The sequence below is a fragment of the Zingiber officinale genome, chromosome 8B (genome assembly GCF_018446385.1).
Source record: "Zingiber officinale cultivar Zhangliang chromosome 8B, Zo_v1.1, whole genome shotgun sequence".
Classification (NCBI taxonomy): domain Eukaryota; kingdom Viridiplantae; phylum Streptophyta; class Magnoliopsida; order Zingiberales; family Zingiberaceae; genus Zingiber; species Zingiber officinale.
Window position 1 is genome coordinate 68,957,932 of NC_056001.1, and position 15,531 is coordinate 68,973,462.

A 15,531-nucleotide genomic window follows, 5' to 3' on the forward strand; every position below is an offset into this window, starting at 1 on the left:
TTCTATTTTCTTCCTCACAAGCGGATGACCTGCTTCGGTCGTGTGCAGCTCTGGTCGGATCGGTGCTTCTCCGACGAGGTGGCTGCGGGGATCTTCTTGTGTCTTCTCGACGACCGGAACGATGGTGCTCGTGCCTCCGGTCAGGAGAGGGGGACCGGCGACGATAACTCTTAGGCGCCGGTTGGGCGACCGAGTTGAATCCGTGATAGTCGCGGGTGTTGTGAGTTACGGACTGATGGAATGAGTAGAACAAAGGGGTCCATACATTCCCCTTGGGTCTTGGCCGCTCAGCGGCAATATGCTGGACGGCGTGTGGCCTTGCTTCCTGATGTGAGCGTACTCCTTCGGCTCGGGGTCCTCTCGGAGGTTGATGGCTGATCGACGGCCTTCGTTCGGTCACCGAGGGCGGCTCGGACGACGCCTCCTTCCTTCTTGCTGCCTTCCTCTACATTGATGTACTCGTTGGCCTTCTTCAGCATGTGGTCGTAATCACGAGGAGGCTTCCTGACGAGTGACCAGAATAAGTCCCCATCCACGAGCCCTTGCGTGAACGCATTTATCATGATCTCGGACGAGTCCGAAGGGATATCCATCGCCACCTGGTTGAAGCGCTGGATGTAGGCTCGGAGAGTCTCCCTCTGGCCCTGCTTTATGGAGAACAGGCTGACACTTGTTTTCTGATAGCGTCTGCTGCTCGCGAAGTGGTGAAGGAACGTCGTTCGGAAGTCTTTAAAGCTTCTAATCGACCCGTTCGGCAACCTCCGAAACCACCGTTGCGCCGAGCCAGAGAGAGTGGTGAGGAAAACTCAGCACTTGACTCCCTCTGTATACTGAGAAGGGTAGCGGCATTATCAAACTTACCGAGATGGCCGTCCGGGTCGGCCGATCCGTTATATTCTCCGATCGCCAAGGGAGCGTAGTGCTTCAGCAATGGGTCCTGCAGAATGGCCTCGGAGAATTATCGATTGATCCGTTCGGGCGAAGAATCAGCTCGGAGCACTTTACCCTTACTTGCGTCCCAAACGGGGGCCTCATCTGAAGAAGAGCCCTTGTCATGGTTGGCCTGAGCAATCTCTGAGGGCGTCTGAAATAATGCCCGGTGAAACGAAATGGGCGCTGGTAGAACCTCTCCTGGAGTGTTGGTCAGCATCTTGTTCTGTCCCAATATGGAGAGTTGCTTCGGCTGGTCTTCGTGCGCCGCCTGGCCTCCCGAGGCCGACGTCGCTTATTGCGCCAGCCGGTCGGCTAGTGCCTTTTGCTGCTGCTGCTCGGCTATCTTTACCGCTCGTACTTGAATGAGCGCGTCGAGCTCCTCTGGGGTGAGCATCACGGTGTGGAGACGTCCAGCTTCCTCCATCTCCTCGGCTCGAATTTAGGTGCGTTCCCATAAACGACGCCAAATTTGATCCTGTCCGAGAGTGAGTCGACGGACGCTGGGGAGGTGGCGCTCACGCTGACTGGATGCCGACTGAAGATGAAGTGGACCTCCAACGAGCTAAGCCTGCTACCACAAGTCGTTAGTGCCGAGCCGGGGAAGGGTTCCTCGGCGATGGCCCTCCGATGCTCAAGTCAGCTACCGACGGCAAACGAACGAAGTAGAGAAGAAAGGAGCAGCAACGTAACTGTAGCTATAGTAGTGAACATACCTTCGTCGAAGCCTGGGGTCCTTATATAGGGCTACCGGGAGACGTGTGCACGCTTCCCAAGGTGTGCACATTTCTCAAAGCATACCTGGAAAGGACGTGTCAGAAAAGTGTGCCTGACGCCATACCTGAATAGCCCGAGCATATCCCTGACGTGACAGTGGAAACTTCCCCCGTACGATTCTCTGCCTAACCATGCCGTTAACCATGCAGCCCGTCGGTGACACTGGTCCCTAGGAAGATATCACCAGCCGCCCCTTTTGTCTGTTATTGGGCCGAGTGGGAGAGCCGCTCGGCAGTTTGTCGTCTGGTGATACAATGGTCAGGCCGAGAGTCCGCTCGGCCGATGACCTGCTACTCGGCTCTGCCCTGTCGAGCGAGGGAGCCCTGTCTGCCGGGTCGAGACTGCGTCCACTGATTAGTCGAGCGGAGAGGCCGCTCGGCCTTCGTCCCTCCCTGCTCTGAGCTTTTGAGAGTCAGAAGCTCGGTGTCTGACCGAACTGTCGAAGTGTCGGACCGACTATTCTTCCTGCTGATCGGGGAGGTAGTTCGCACGATCGGACGCTTGCCTAGGACGTTGACTACTTTGACCTCCTACCGGGCAGGCCCCACCTTACCACCGGATCAGTCGGAAAAAGTAAAAGATAAAAGGTGATACACCTATGATGATGTATATATACGTGTCACCAATGAAAAACCAGTAACGATAACTGATATAACGGGCATTTAACTGGCAAAGTCAATATTTTTAAGGTAAGCACAATTTTCTGTGTAATTCCTTAAGGGGATAGTATGACTAATCCTTACTAGTCTTAAGCTCGAACGAGTTTTCAAAACTCGCGCGAGAAATACTAGGTGAACATGTTAGATTAGATCACGTTAGTTTGGGACATACTAAATGGTGTTATACCGAACATGTTTAATTTCGATCAATCCCAAATTCCTTTACTTGAGTAAATAATGTTTACATACTAGGTGAACATATTATAGCTAGTTCTTTTTTAAGGTTTACGTTCGAACAAGTATGAACTTAAACGAATCTTAGTTCGGTTGGCCATAGGGATTGACGTCTTTGGCCAGAAAGACGTCGCATGCGACAGTTCGTTTGGCCCGGGCAAGCAATCCTGAGAGGTATTGTCTAATTTTGTTTAGGTTTTTGCCTAGACGGAGCTAGATTATCTCTGCTATAGCACCCCTATATTGAAAACGGTGGTAGTAACATAGCAAAATTTTGTAAAAAAAAAAACAAAAATTGATAAAAATAAAAGTACGGTTGATAAGTCTAGCCAAAGATTTGAATATGCAACGAAAGTTTAGTAGGTATTAAGAACCAACTTGAACATACAAGAAAAAAAACAAGGTAAATTAAGAAAAGGGAGAAAGTAAGTCGAACGAGGCAGCATGCAGTATCTTCTTGTGATCTAGAAAGCTGGCTAGAGGATCAGAGGTTAGATATCCACCCTTTTTTAGCCGTGTCATCGCTCCTTCGGCTCCGAGAAAAAGAGCTTTAGAAAGGGAATCAACAATGGATGTATTGAACTCATGGGTGTGGAAAAGGGTGGCCTTCTTCACTTTAAAATGCTCATTCTCTCCTTCCCGATAAGTTGTCAACGTCGCTTGAGCGGTTGTTGTTGGTACGAGAAGCATCCGACAGTCGAACCTGTGTTTTGATTATGTCAAAGGGTCCAAAGTTAAGTTGTTTTGTTATCTAACAAGTTTGATAAGATTGCAGGAAAGTCCTAAGTGTACTTAGGCAAAAGCCCTATCTGTGATTAGGCAGGTGGAAAACCCTAGGGGTGGTAACCCTAGGTCCTAGAGGATGATAACCCTAGGCGGAAAGTCTTGGCGGGTCGAGAGCTTCGGGCAAAATCTTAGGGGGTGGTAACCCTAGGTTGAAATCCTGGTGTTGCGAATCGGGTGGAAGACTAGACGGGTCGTGGAGTGGGCGTCCAGCATGAAGACCGAAAGCTTCGGACGCTGAGCAAAAGTCCAGTTGATCTGGAGGATCAACTGGCAACAGGTAAACTCTCCTGAGTGGAGTAGGTGAGGACGCATTCCCCGGTGAGGGAACAGTAGGCGTCGGTTCGACCTAGGGTTTTCGGTCGGGAATCCGAAGTCAGAATCGGACAGTCCGATGACTGTCAAATACTTTATTCTACATATCTATATTGTGCTAACTTGGTTTTGCAGGGTATGTTGGTTTGTTGGACTAACGTATTTTGCAGGAAGCAAATTAGACATCCTTGCCTCGGATGAACAGTACCCGAGGCGCCTTCCATGGAGCTTGGAGGCGCCTCGGGTCGCATACAGAGACAACCTCGCAGCAAGACGTGAGGGTGCCTTTATGGAGCTTGAGGGTACCCTCCATGGGATTGGAGGCAACCTCAGGTGGATAGGTGGCGACTTGGTCGAGGCTCATTCACACTGCGGATTCGGCGCTGATGAGGGCGCCCTCCAGGGTGTTGGAGGCGCCTTCCACAGGGCTTATAAGGCAGTCTCGAGCAGCAGCTTGGTAGAACAACGAAAACGTGATCCATCTTCCGTGCACTGCTCAAAGAACCACCCGATAAAGTTATAGCAAGACACCGACGACCTAAAGCTTCGAATTTCCTATTCTTAAGTTGTTGGTATATTTTCGTACTCTACTTAATTGTTGTACTCTAAAACTGTAACTTTTGCGAACTGATAGTGATTGCCCAAAGTAAACGCTCAACGAGCGTGGGCCTTGGAGTAGTCGCCCCAGGCTCCGAACCAAGTACAAACTTAGTGTTTGTGTGTTTGCAATTATTTTATATTTCCGCTACGTTTTACTCTTAGTTTTCCGAAACGAAAGTGAAAGCCACGAGCGTTATTCACCCCCCTTAGTGCTTTCGATCCAACAGTTGTTTCCATTTGAGCAGTCAGTAAATTGGCAAGTAAGGAATCTTGCTCAATTTTTTGGGTCAGCAACTCAGCTTCCTTGGCAACTAGCTCGATTGCGTGAGTAGACTTCAATTCATGAAGTTGGTGCATAACCGCTCATTCTCGATAATCTGCTCGCCCAGCTTCGTTTTTTTGTCTTCTCGAAAGTTCGTTTCTGATTGAAGTCGAGCCTTAAGAGTTTCCGAGGTGGCCTTCCATTGCATCACTTTCTCACGGTCAGCTTCAGCTAGCTCTTGAGCTTCTTTTAGTTGAGCAGATAATTCTTTGATTCGCTCAGAGTTTTGTATGGAGATTGCTATAGAGGTTTGTTGTTTTAGCAACTCGTTCTCCTTCGCCAAATCATACAACTATTGAGCGACACTCGTACTGATTGCCAAGCGATGAAAAATGAACACAGTTACGAGTCTCAAAAAGGGAATAAAAATAATTGACTAAGTAATGATACCTTGGTCTGCTAGTATGAAAATTCATCTGCCAGCTCCGTGGATGTGAGTTTGCTAAGCTGGTCTTTGGCCTATATCCAAGCATCTATTAAGTGACCTTCTAATAATATCGGGAGGGTAGAAGGAAGAAGAGATGTTAGATTAAGGGAAGCTTAGGCAGTGGGCAAAGAAAAAATGATTGATGATTGGGGAGGATCATCTGGAGCAACAAAGATAGTACTCAGGCCCGGAGATATAAAAAGGATGGTATTTGGAGAACAGCCTAGTAAAGAAGTGTCCTCTCGGGGTTGGTCGAGAGCAAAAGTTAATAAGGTAGGATAAAAGACAACCAAGGTTTGCTCGGGGGATTGTCCTTGTATATCTTCTTGAGCGGGAGTAGACTGAGCAGCGATAACTTGCCTCATAGGAGAAGGAGCAAGGGTTAACTTCTGCTTCTTGCGTTGTTTCTTGGGAGAAGCTACCTTCTTTGGAGAAGAGCTCACAGGGGTCGGAGAAGATTTCGAAGGTAACTCCTCAGATACCCTAGTTGTGCTCGTCTCGACCCCACGATCTTCAGAGGCCTCATCAGAAGGAGGGGGTATTGGTAAACCCTGCTCAGCTAATAATTCTTGTTCCTTAGCACATAGCTCCGCCTTTTTCAGATTGATTGATTCATCGATCAGGGACAAGAGAATAACATTCACTGCATACAACAAAAAACACCTTAGTTAGAGATAGGATAAGTATTAAAATCACCAAAACTTACCAAAGGGACATGGTAATCTCTTTTGAATAGGGCTTAAAAGAAGCCCTCAAACTGAATGGGGCTCAGTTTGGGGAGATAAGTAATAAAGACAGAATCCTTTTTCAATTTTGTAGGATCAGGAAGAGGAGGAAAGAAAAATTACCAAGCAGTAGGCCAAATAATGGAGTCAGGTATTTCTATGAAGAAGAAATGAGATTTCCAACCCTTATTTGAGGACGACATGTTCTCGAAGAAGACTGCTTTTAGTCGGGACAGGAAGAGGAAAATCCTGAATTTTGATTTTTTAGGATAGGCAGATAAAGATTGTGAGGAATAGGAGGGATTTTGAACAGGCGGAATAACATGAACATTCCACACATATAACAGAATGCATTCGGCATAAATTGTTGCAGTGAGATGTGGAAATATTAACTTACTGCTGATAAGAAAGGGTGAATGAGAAAACGAAAATCGGCCACTAATTGGTAAGAAAAGAAAGCAATATGGTTATCAAGAGGAAGGTGAGGACAATCAGTTGGGAAAGGAAGACAAATGCGGTAATTACGGGGGATTTCATATCAGGAATAAAGATAAGCTCAAGGCGTCGAAGCTTGAGGAAGTAGAAGTATACCACGGGGAGAAAGACTCTTGGGCCATGGTAGAACAAATCATAGATAGGGTTGCAAATGAGCCGAGCCGAGCTCGAGCTCGAGAAAATTAAAGAGGCTCGGCTTGAGCTCGAGCTCGAGCGAGTTTCTAAATTTGAATTCGAGCTCGACTCGGCCATTTAATCATGGGCTCGAGCTTGGCTCGAAAACAGTGAATTTTAAATGTAAAAACAAGTGCGCATAAGCTGGGATTCGAACCTTCAGCCTCTAACAACCTTATGAAACACTCTAGCCACAAACACCTCCTCAACTTATTACTTAACTTTAAAGTAGTAATTATTTTAAATATTAAAATATTAAATTAGCCGAGCTCGAACAAGCTTGACGAGTCTTCGAGCCAGTATTAAATGGGCTCGAGATCGGCTCGAATATTAAACGTGACCTTTGACCGAGCCGCTCGCGAGCAGCTTGACTCATTTACACCCTTAATCCTAGACAGAAAGTGAACAACTTACTGGGTGTCTGAAATTCGAACAAGAAGGAATGCAGAGCAAGGAAGATCGCCGAAAAAAATAGATGGAGGAAGGTAGGTCGTCGAAGAAAATGAATTCAAAAGGAGGAAGGACGAAGGGCAAAGAACTCACAGTGCCACGGGCTTTATAAAAAGGGGAGTTCAATTGCCATCGTTAGGTTGAAATTGCATGATTAAGGAGGGTCATTGATTTGCAAAGGGGGGCATGCTTGACGTGCTGTTGCGTCATAAGAAATAGAGAATGTCATAAGACATCCCAGAAAATAAGTAGTAGTGCCACGTGACACTCACCTATAAATGGACATAGACAGGACGAGCGACGCATTTTTTGAAAACAAAATGCCTTTTTACAGGTCCTTGATACTCCCTCCTTTTTAAATGGTCAATTATCAGTGAAAGATTCTTGAAAAATTCATCAAGTGTTTTTGGTATGAGTGAGAGTACAAATTACTGAGTGATCCAAGTGAGAGGGCAAACATAAAAAAAAATATAACTCGAGTCCAGTTAGTCGTTTATATCTCCTTTGAATGGAGTTGAAGGGGAGGCTAGTGATACAGATTATAACGAGTGGATCTCAAAGATGACATGGTGGTCAAAGTTAATGTAAGGTGAGGGTCGAAGTGTAGGGGAGCCCCTCCCAGATGACTTTCTTGATCGCCCCGTGTTCAAACTCTAAGGTCCTACCCAAGTGGCTATCAAGTAGGACGCTCAAATAAAGACGATCAGACGCAAATCCAGACAGATATAAAGACTCTAGTATTTTATTTTGAAAGTCAGGAAATAATGCACCTGATTAGTCGAGTAGTCAACTAAGTGCAAGGGAGCCTCACCTGGTGAAAATTTGACCAAGCTCTAAGTGCATAGGCCTTATAAAAACTCTTAACATAAGATTGGCCGGATGAAGGCCAATCGAACATAAGGCTATCTGTGTACACCCAGCCGGGTAAAGACCGGGCGGGCTTAAAGACACTTGGCCTTATAAAAGTCTTAGTATAAGATCTGTCGAATGAAGGATGATCGAACATAAGGCTATTGTGTACGCCCGGCCGGGCTTAAAGACACTTGGCCTTATAAAAGTCTTAGTATAAGATTGGTCGGATGAAGGCCGATCGAATATAAGGTTGTCTGTGTACGCCCGGCCGGATAAAGACCGGGTGGGCTTAAAGACACTTGGCCTTATAAAAGTCTTAGTATAAGATCAGTCGGATAAAGGCTGATCGAACATAAGGTTGTCTGTGTACGCACGGTCGAGTAAAGACTGGGCGAGCTTAAAGACACTTGGCCTTATAAAAGTCTTAGTATAAGATTGACCGAATGAAGGCCGATTGAACACAAGGCAGTCTATATACGCCCGGTAGGGTAAAGACCGGGTGGACGTAAAGACACTTGGCCTCATAAAAGTCTTAGTATAAGATCGGCCGGATGAAGGCCGATCGAATATAAGGCTGTATGTATACACCCTGCCAGTAAGGATACTTGGTCTTATAAAGTTCTTAGTATAAGGTTGGTCGAATAGAAGCCAGTCGAGCATAAGGACATCCGTGTGCGCTCAGCTGGGCAAAGATCGGACAAACTTAAAAACACTTATCCTTAGGAAACTCTACATATCCACTCAGTTGAGCACAGGTCTACTAAGTTTAAGTTATCTAATGTCATATTATCCCTAAAATAAAGCTCTAATATATATTAATTTATCATATGACTTCTTCAATGAAGCTTTGACATACTGTGGGTACTATATTAGTCTTTGAACATATCTTTATAGTACTTAACATATGACAGAACAGATTGATACAATGACAAGCAATATGGTCGGCTTTATGGACCGGTTGAGATACTATGACAGAATACAATGACAAGCAATACGGCCGGCCTTGCGGAGATATATTCAGCAAACAAACAACCGAAAACATTTTAATAGTCTGATATAATTGTTAGAGAATATTCCTTTAGAAGCTCCTCCGAAGTCTATCTGGTTTCTCATTGGTGATTCATCTATAACGACATCTTCCTCCACCGACTTCAAAAAGGGTTAAGTTATAAATGACAAAAGAAATACATCTGTGGGTACAAAAAAGATTCCTTGGAAGCTCTTCGAGAAACTACCTAACAAACTTTGATGTATGAAGCCACCTCATGGTCATGAAGATCGTGAGAGATGGTATAAAAAGGGAGTCCTCTCCATTGGCAAGGTATACAATTTTCATATCTGAGACCTTCATTCACACATCCACTACTGTTCTTCTTCCTGGTTACTGACTTGAGTGTTGACGGACCTTGTTAGGGATCCCTTCCCTATCACTAACGCTTTGTTGGATCGTCTGATTGTGCGCAGGATAGTTAAGGAGCTTCATCCTAGATCGAAGAATCAACTATCCGTCAACAAACCATCCACTTGAGCCAGTGCGCCATCTCCTCAGTCTTCAGACAGGATCAACGATAATAGTTTCTACTACAAATAGTTGTCAGCATCCATATGGTCATACTTGTCATCCGGATATCTGTCTAAATATTCAAACATAAATAGTTGATGACTAGTGAGACAAAATTATTTCTAATCAATACAGAATTTTTTAAAATAGTGGATATTATTGCCTTGAGTTAAAAACATATTACTAGACTAAGGAATGTATATGATTTCTTTATTTTTTTGATATTTTAACACATCACATGACATAATGCAAAAAAATTCTCTTCCACGAAAGAACAAAATCATAGAAGAGTCAAAAACTCATGGTAATATTTTTGGCATAGTAAATTGCATAAACAGAGAAAAAAAATCAAGAAAACCTCTTAGAATTTTACTCAGGTAGAGGTGAGCAAATTTTGGAACTAAAATTGAGATGAATTTTGAACATATCAATATATTCTTCACAGATTTTCTCTGGTTTTATCATCTATAAAAGCAACACTTAACTACTCCCAGTTAAAATATTTGTTTTCAGTCCTACTAACTCCTGCAAATCCACTTCAACATTCTTAGCATTGGTATATTAACTTTTATCTGTTATATTTCCCTTTGCTAAATATTCTAATTAAAAAAAAACATTAAAATTCATAGCATTCTTATAAATATTTCCTTTTAAACCGTACAAGACCACTACAAGTTCTTATTCATTTTAACAGCCTAGACTTCATAGCTGAAAAATGGATGATTAATAAGATAACTGAATCCATCCAACTTAACTGTTCCAATTTTTTTAAATTTAATTGCTATAATTATATATCACATATCTAGATATAGTTCTAGATAGAAAAAATTAAAACTTGATTGTTGTTTATTATATATATATATATATCTCTGTGTGTGTGTGTCCATGATTCAAGTTAAAAATTTATTCTAGCCCATCAATTAGCTATATTGTGCTTAAATGATACCAAGACCAGTAACACAACTATGTATCAACTACTAGAGTGATAAGTATGAATTGCTTAAATGATTGGTTAGCGATTTATTTTTCAGGAGATAATGGTAACGTATTTAATCAAGATGATGAAAAACAATTTATCACCAGAAAACCATTTTATATTCTGGGTAGGAGTGATCAACTCCACCATTAATTTTACAGACGAAACTTTAAAGTCACAGATGGGACAGATTGAATCTTAAGTTCAAATCTACTACCCTTCTGTAAGACTTACATTTGAATTTAGGCGTCTTTTTTGTACATGGTTAATTCTATTTGATGTGTCTACCTAGCAATGCATCCCTCATTCATCAAAGAACAATAAAACCCATCTATGTTGTTCCCAATGAACGACAAAAGAGATTAGAACTGAGTAGTTGGTTCAACCCTTTTCAAAAACTCAAAACAAGATATCATGGAAAAGTCACATGTAGTGATATTATACAAGAGTTAATGAGGAAATGACTTTTATCTTTCAAATTCTAACTTGTAATCGATTTTTTTTTTCATGTCTAGTTACCTGAATGTTTGATGAGAACCCATGTCCCACCTTTCCCATAATAGCAAAGAAACTGTTTGATTCACATCATGGTAGATTCCATTATCAATTGGACTCAATTCAAGAGCAGATCTGAATTGGGTCCCATTGCCCGTTCTTAACAAACATATCAAGAAAGAATCAGAGGAGGCAAAGGTTATTATCTCTGCAATGTAAAGTTGATCTGCATCAATGATTCTCATTGTTTTCCATAAACTAACACCTAAATAGAGATCAAATGTCAAGGATCCATTGTCTGTATGGGAACTGTCTTTATCATAGTTGCCATGCAAGAAGGAAGCTCGTATGAGATATTTATAACCCTGAGAAACATTCTTTATGGTGTAGCAATTACGGATACCGTTACGGCAGTTTTGCAGGTTACGAGCCTGAGTTGGCTTAACTGTGATATCAGTTTCACCTAATTCATGATTTGATCCGGTATCTATGAACTCTGCATCAGGAATGAAGAGTTTTTGAAGTAAGCACGTACCCGGCTGACCATCAACCAGAACAGCTGCTGCCAATATACCTAGAAGAGGAAGTACCTCATCATCGCTCTTAAAAAAATCCAAACTTTCTCCAAGGAAATGCAACTCACAAGTCAAGCAGCCCCTGAAGATCACTTTGGAGGAAAATATGACAAAGGCGATGCCTGTATCCATCTAAGAAGAAGTGGGAGGTCCATAAGAAGAAAGAGAAGAAACAATGACAGGCAAAAGAGCTATCCGTCACCACCACCGATTTTTCACACTGAACTAAATGGATCACTGTCTCTCTTTAACTTAGCTGTTTAGTAAGCTTCGGTGTGGAAAAAAAAACAGAAGGAAATAATTGTTTGCATTGATCGAGCCAACAGCTGCATTGACGACTAAATGGTTTTTTTTGGCAGTGGATAGTCGTTCTCTATTATTTTTGTTAAACGGAAAAAGCCTTTTTTTTTAATTTAAAATGATAATTGGGTACAATGTGGTTATATTTTATTTTTCAAACTGATATTTTTAAAAAAGAGAAAAATATCGGGGATAAAATAAAATATTAGTACATATTTCGGACTTTGAACGGACATTTGCATTCTGCCGGGACCCACGAAAAATGGCCCAAGCCCATTGGCCCTGGTCATCCGAAGATTTACTCGAGCATATATTTCGGGTCGAGCCATCGAAGGGAAGGGGACGAACTATAGATCGTTTCGAGGAGGGAAAGAGAGAAGAACTCTCGATCGGTGGAAGCGTCGGAGGGAAGAGGAAAATGGAAACCTTGCGAAAACTGGAAAGGGTGCACAGCCTTCTGTCTTTGATGGAGGGACGAGGCATCTCCTCCGGTAACGCAGATGCTGATCGCTTCCTCGCCGATTTCATTTTCTTCTTGGTTGGTACCTCGACATTTGCCTTCTTCCCTCCTTTAGTTTCGTCCCCTTCGTTTTTTTGCGTGCTTATTTTGAGCCTCTATGAGATGAAAAGCCCTACGGTGGTGTTTGCATTTTTTGAATCGCCTGGTTGATCTCTCGCTTTGGAACCAGGGAACGCATGATACCTTATTAGACAAAAAGGGACTTGCCATTGTATGAATGTAAGCTGAGGCTGTTTAGTGTGCTGCTTCAAGCACTTGTGAACGTATTCGTATGATTCTTTTTCCCCCACTTGTACTTATAGAGTGAAGAAAAACTGACACCGGAAAGCTTAGGAGAAGTAGGAGGTAACACAAGGTGCACTCAAAACTCACTACTCTAGGAAATCCACCAAGAGTTTAGAGAGATAACAAGAAGATAAATCTTCTAACAAGCTTAAAAGCTCAAATATATTTTAATCTCAAAAACAATCTCTGCTCCCAACAATACAAAGTAGAACTTTTATTGGCGAGACTTGGAACAACCCTCCAAGATGAGTTAAAATGCATTAAATGTGGTTTATATTTCCTAAGGCCTTATTAAACCTAACTAGGTTTATATTTCCTAAGTCTTGAGAATAAAAGTGAGTTTAATAATGAAAAAGCATGCAAAGGTATTAAAGGCTCATCAACCTCTTCAAGTTTTCAAGAAGATCATCAAGAATACCAAAAATGTAGATTGACTCTTTCCACTTCCTGAGCAATATGTTTTTCTCGAGCAATGTATCCTTCTCAAGCAATCTTTTCCGAACAATGTCTGTCCCGAGCAATCTTTCCGAGCAATATTTTCACACTAACAGAGTTCAACAAATGGTCATAACTTCATGTAGAAATATTATTTTTGAACACCGTTTTTTTTTTTTGGAAACTAAACATCCATAGCTTTCCAATGATATATGACTTCCCTATAATTTGTTCCCAATAAAAGCAGATTAATCTTTGAAGTTGACACGAATCCGATGGCTTTTGAACTTTTCTGTGTCATTCTCTCTCGATTGAAAAAGATTTGCCCTCGAATCAAAATTAGATTCAATATAAGGAGAAAGGTCAACAACATTAAAAATTGTGAAAACGCCATAACCATTGGGCAACTTAACTTTATAAGCATTATCACCGATCTTTTTGCAGTTGTGTGATAGTCACTTTGATGATCAGCTTTGGAATTAATCTTGAACCTATGAAGTTGATTGAAAAGATCATCTAGTCGGGGGATAAGAAAACAATACTTGATAGTGATTTTGTTCCCTGTTCTACTATCAGTGCACATATGCCATGCACCATCTTTCTTCGGCACCACAACTTGAAATTCTTGGAGAAGAGATTGCACTTGGAAAGGGACAACATGATCTTCAACATAAGTAGCATTGAGGCTACGCCGTACCACCAAAGATTCTCCATGATCTTCATAAATAATCTTTCTTTCTTCATCGTATTCATCTTAGATAGGTGCTACCTCATAAGGTTCCTCATCGTCTTCTTTATCAACAAAAGTTATAATACTATGATTTGGACAATATGCAGCAACATGTCCATCATCACTTGAATAATCATTTCCATGACTATGAAATGGACTAAAACTCATTTCCTAATTTGCATAACCAGCCTTTGAATCATGACCCTCAACATCATGCTTCAAAGGTTCGCCACGTGCAAGACATTACTCGAATTGTTGCACTTGTCTTCTCAAGTCAACCAACTCAATATCATGAAGGTCTCTTTGACGAGTTGCAGGATCATCACCATTTGACCTTTGTCTTCTACGACTAGCCATTGGGAACCAAAGCTTTGATACCAACTTGACATCGGAAAGTGTAGGAGAAATAGGAGGTAACACAAGGTGCACTCAATACTCACCACTCTAGGGAATCCACCAAAGAGTTGAGAGAAATAACTAAGAAGATAAATCTTCTAACAAGCTTAAAAGCTTAAATATATTAATATATTTCAATCTCAAAAACAATCATATGCTCAACAATACAAATGATGACCCTTTATAGGGGAGACTTGGAACAACCTTCCAAGATGAGTCAAACTATTTTAAATGCAATTTATATTCCCTAGAGCCTCGAAAATAAAAAGTGCGTTTAATAATGAAACAAAAATGCAAGACATTAAAAACTTTTTTATCTTGTAAGTACCAAGAAAATATTCAAGAATACCAAACACCGGTTGATCCTTTCCAATTCCCGAGTAGTTTGTTAATCTTTGAATTCTTGAGTAGATTTCCAGCTTTTCTCGAGCAATGTCTTTCTCGAGAAATCTTTCCTGAGCAATATCTTTCTCAAGCAATATGTCTTTCCCGAGTAATCTTTTTCGAACAATATTTCCAACCTAACATACTTCAACCAAAATGGTCATAACTTCGGAATATTATTTTTCGGTAAATTTATATGGCCAGAATCTGGCCAGCTAGAAAATTAATTAAATATTATTAATAATATTTATATATAATAAATTACTAATTAGCCCTTAATTAAAGTATTAATTATTCTTATCTTGAAAAACTTAAAATTAGTCGGAAAATTTATTAGGAACTTGAAATCAGTTAGAGAATTTATTGGAAACTGTTAATGACATTTCCCTATAAAAAATTAATAATAAGTTCTTAATTATACTACTTTTTTTCAATGATGACTTTAATTAGTTTAGAGTTAAAATTGATATTAAAATTGAAAATCACAACATCAATTCTATTCTTCTTTATCAAAAACTATTCTCTTCTTCTTCTCTATCAAAAATTATGGAGATCGAAAACTTCAGTAATAGAAATAGGGATTCTTTGATGGCAGAAATTTTTGGTTCTGATGATGAAAGTTTGTTCGAGAAAAATTCAGAGCATGGACACCAATCCAACTTAGACGAAGTCGACAGTACTCAGATTGTGAAAGGATTTTCGAATAATTTAAATGTTGAAGTCGGACCTTGTCCTGGTATGATATTTGATAGTATTGATAGTATGTTCATAGCTTATCAAGAACACGCCCGACTCAAAGGCTTTAGTGTTGCGAAAAGAGCAGCTCACAAGGTTAGTGGAGAAGATAAGTATGTAGTGATTATTTGTGATCGGGGTAGAAAACGATGGTTTGAAATTTCTTCAAAGAGAATAGATTGCCCAACTAGAATTAATGCAATCAAGCAAGTAAACGGGTGTTGGGTGGTTTCAAAAATATGCATAAACCACAATCATGATCTTAATCCTGAAATGTCAATTTTAATGCTAAGACATAGGTCTTTGTCAGTGAACATGAAGAGACAATTAGAAGCGAACGACATTGCCGGTCTAAGGCCATGCAAGAATATCAAGCTATTAGAAGTTCAAGCTGGT

General features: G+C 41.3%; 1 protein-coding gene across 7 annotated transcripts in view; it reads left to right on the forward strand.

Moving 5' to 3' along the window:
• Window positions 1-11,960: 11,960 nt before the first annotated feature.
• LOC122015162 overlaps window positions 11,961-15,531 on the forward strand; it is a 28,449-nt gene continuing 24,878 nt past the window's right edge. For all 7 annotated transcript variants that reach the window (XR_006120841.1, XR_006120842.1, XR_006120843.1 and 4 more), the window contains exon 1: window positions 11,961-12,188. Coding sequence is in view for 3 of the 7 variants with exons in the window: in XM_042571909.1 (XP_042427843.1) it covers window positions 12,069-12,188 (120 nt within the window). In the remaining 4 variants the exon portion in view is untranslated. The remainder of the gene's footprint in view (window positions 12,189-15,531) is intronic.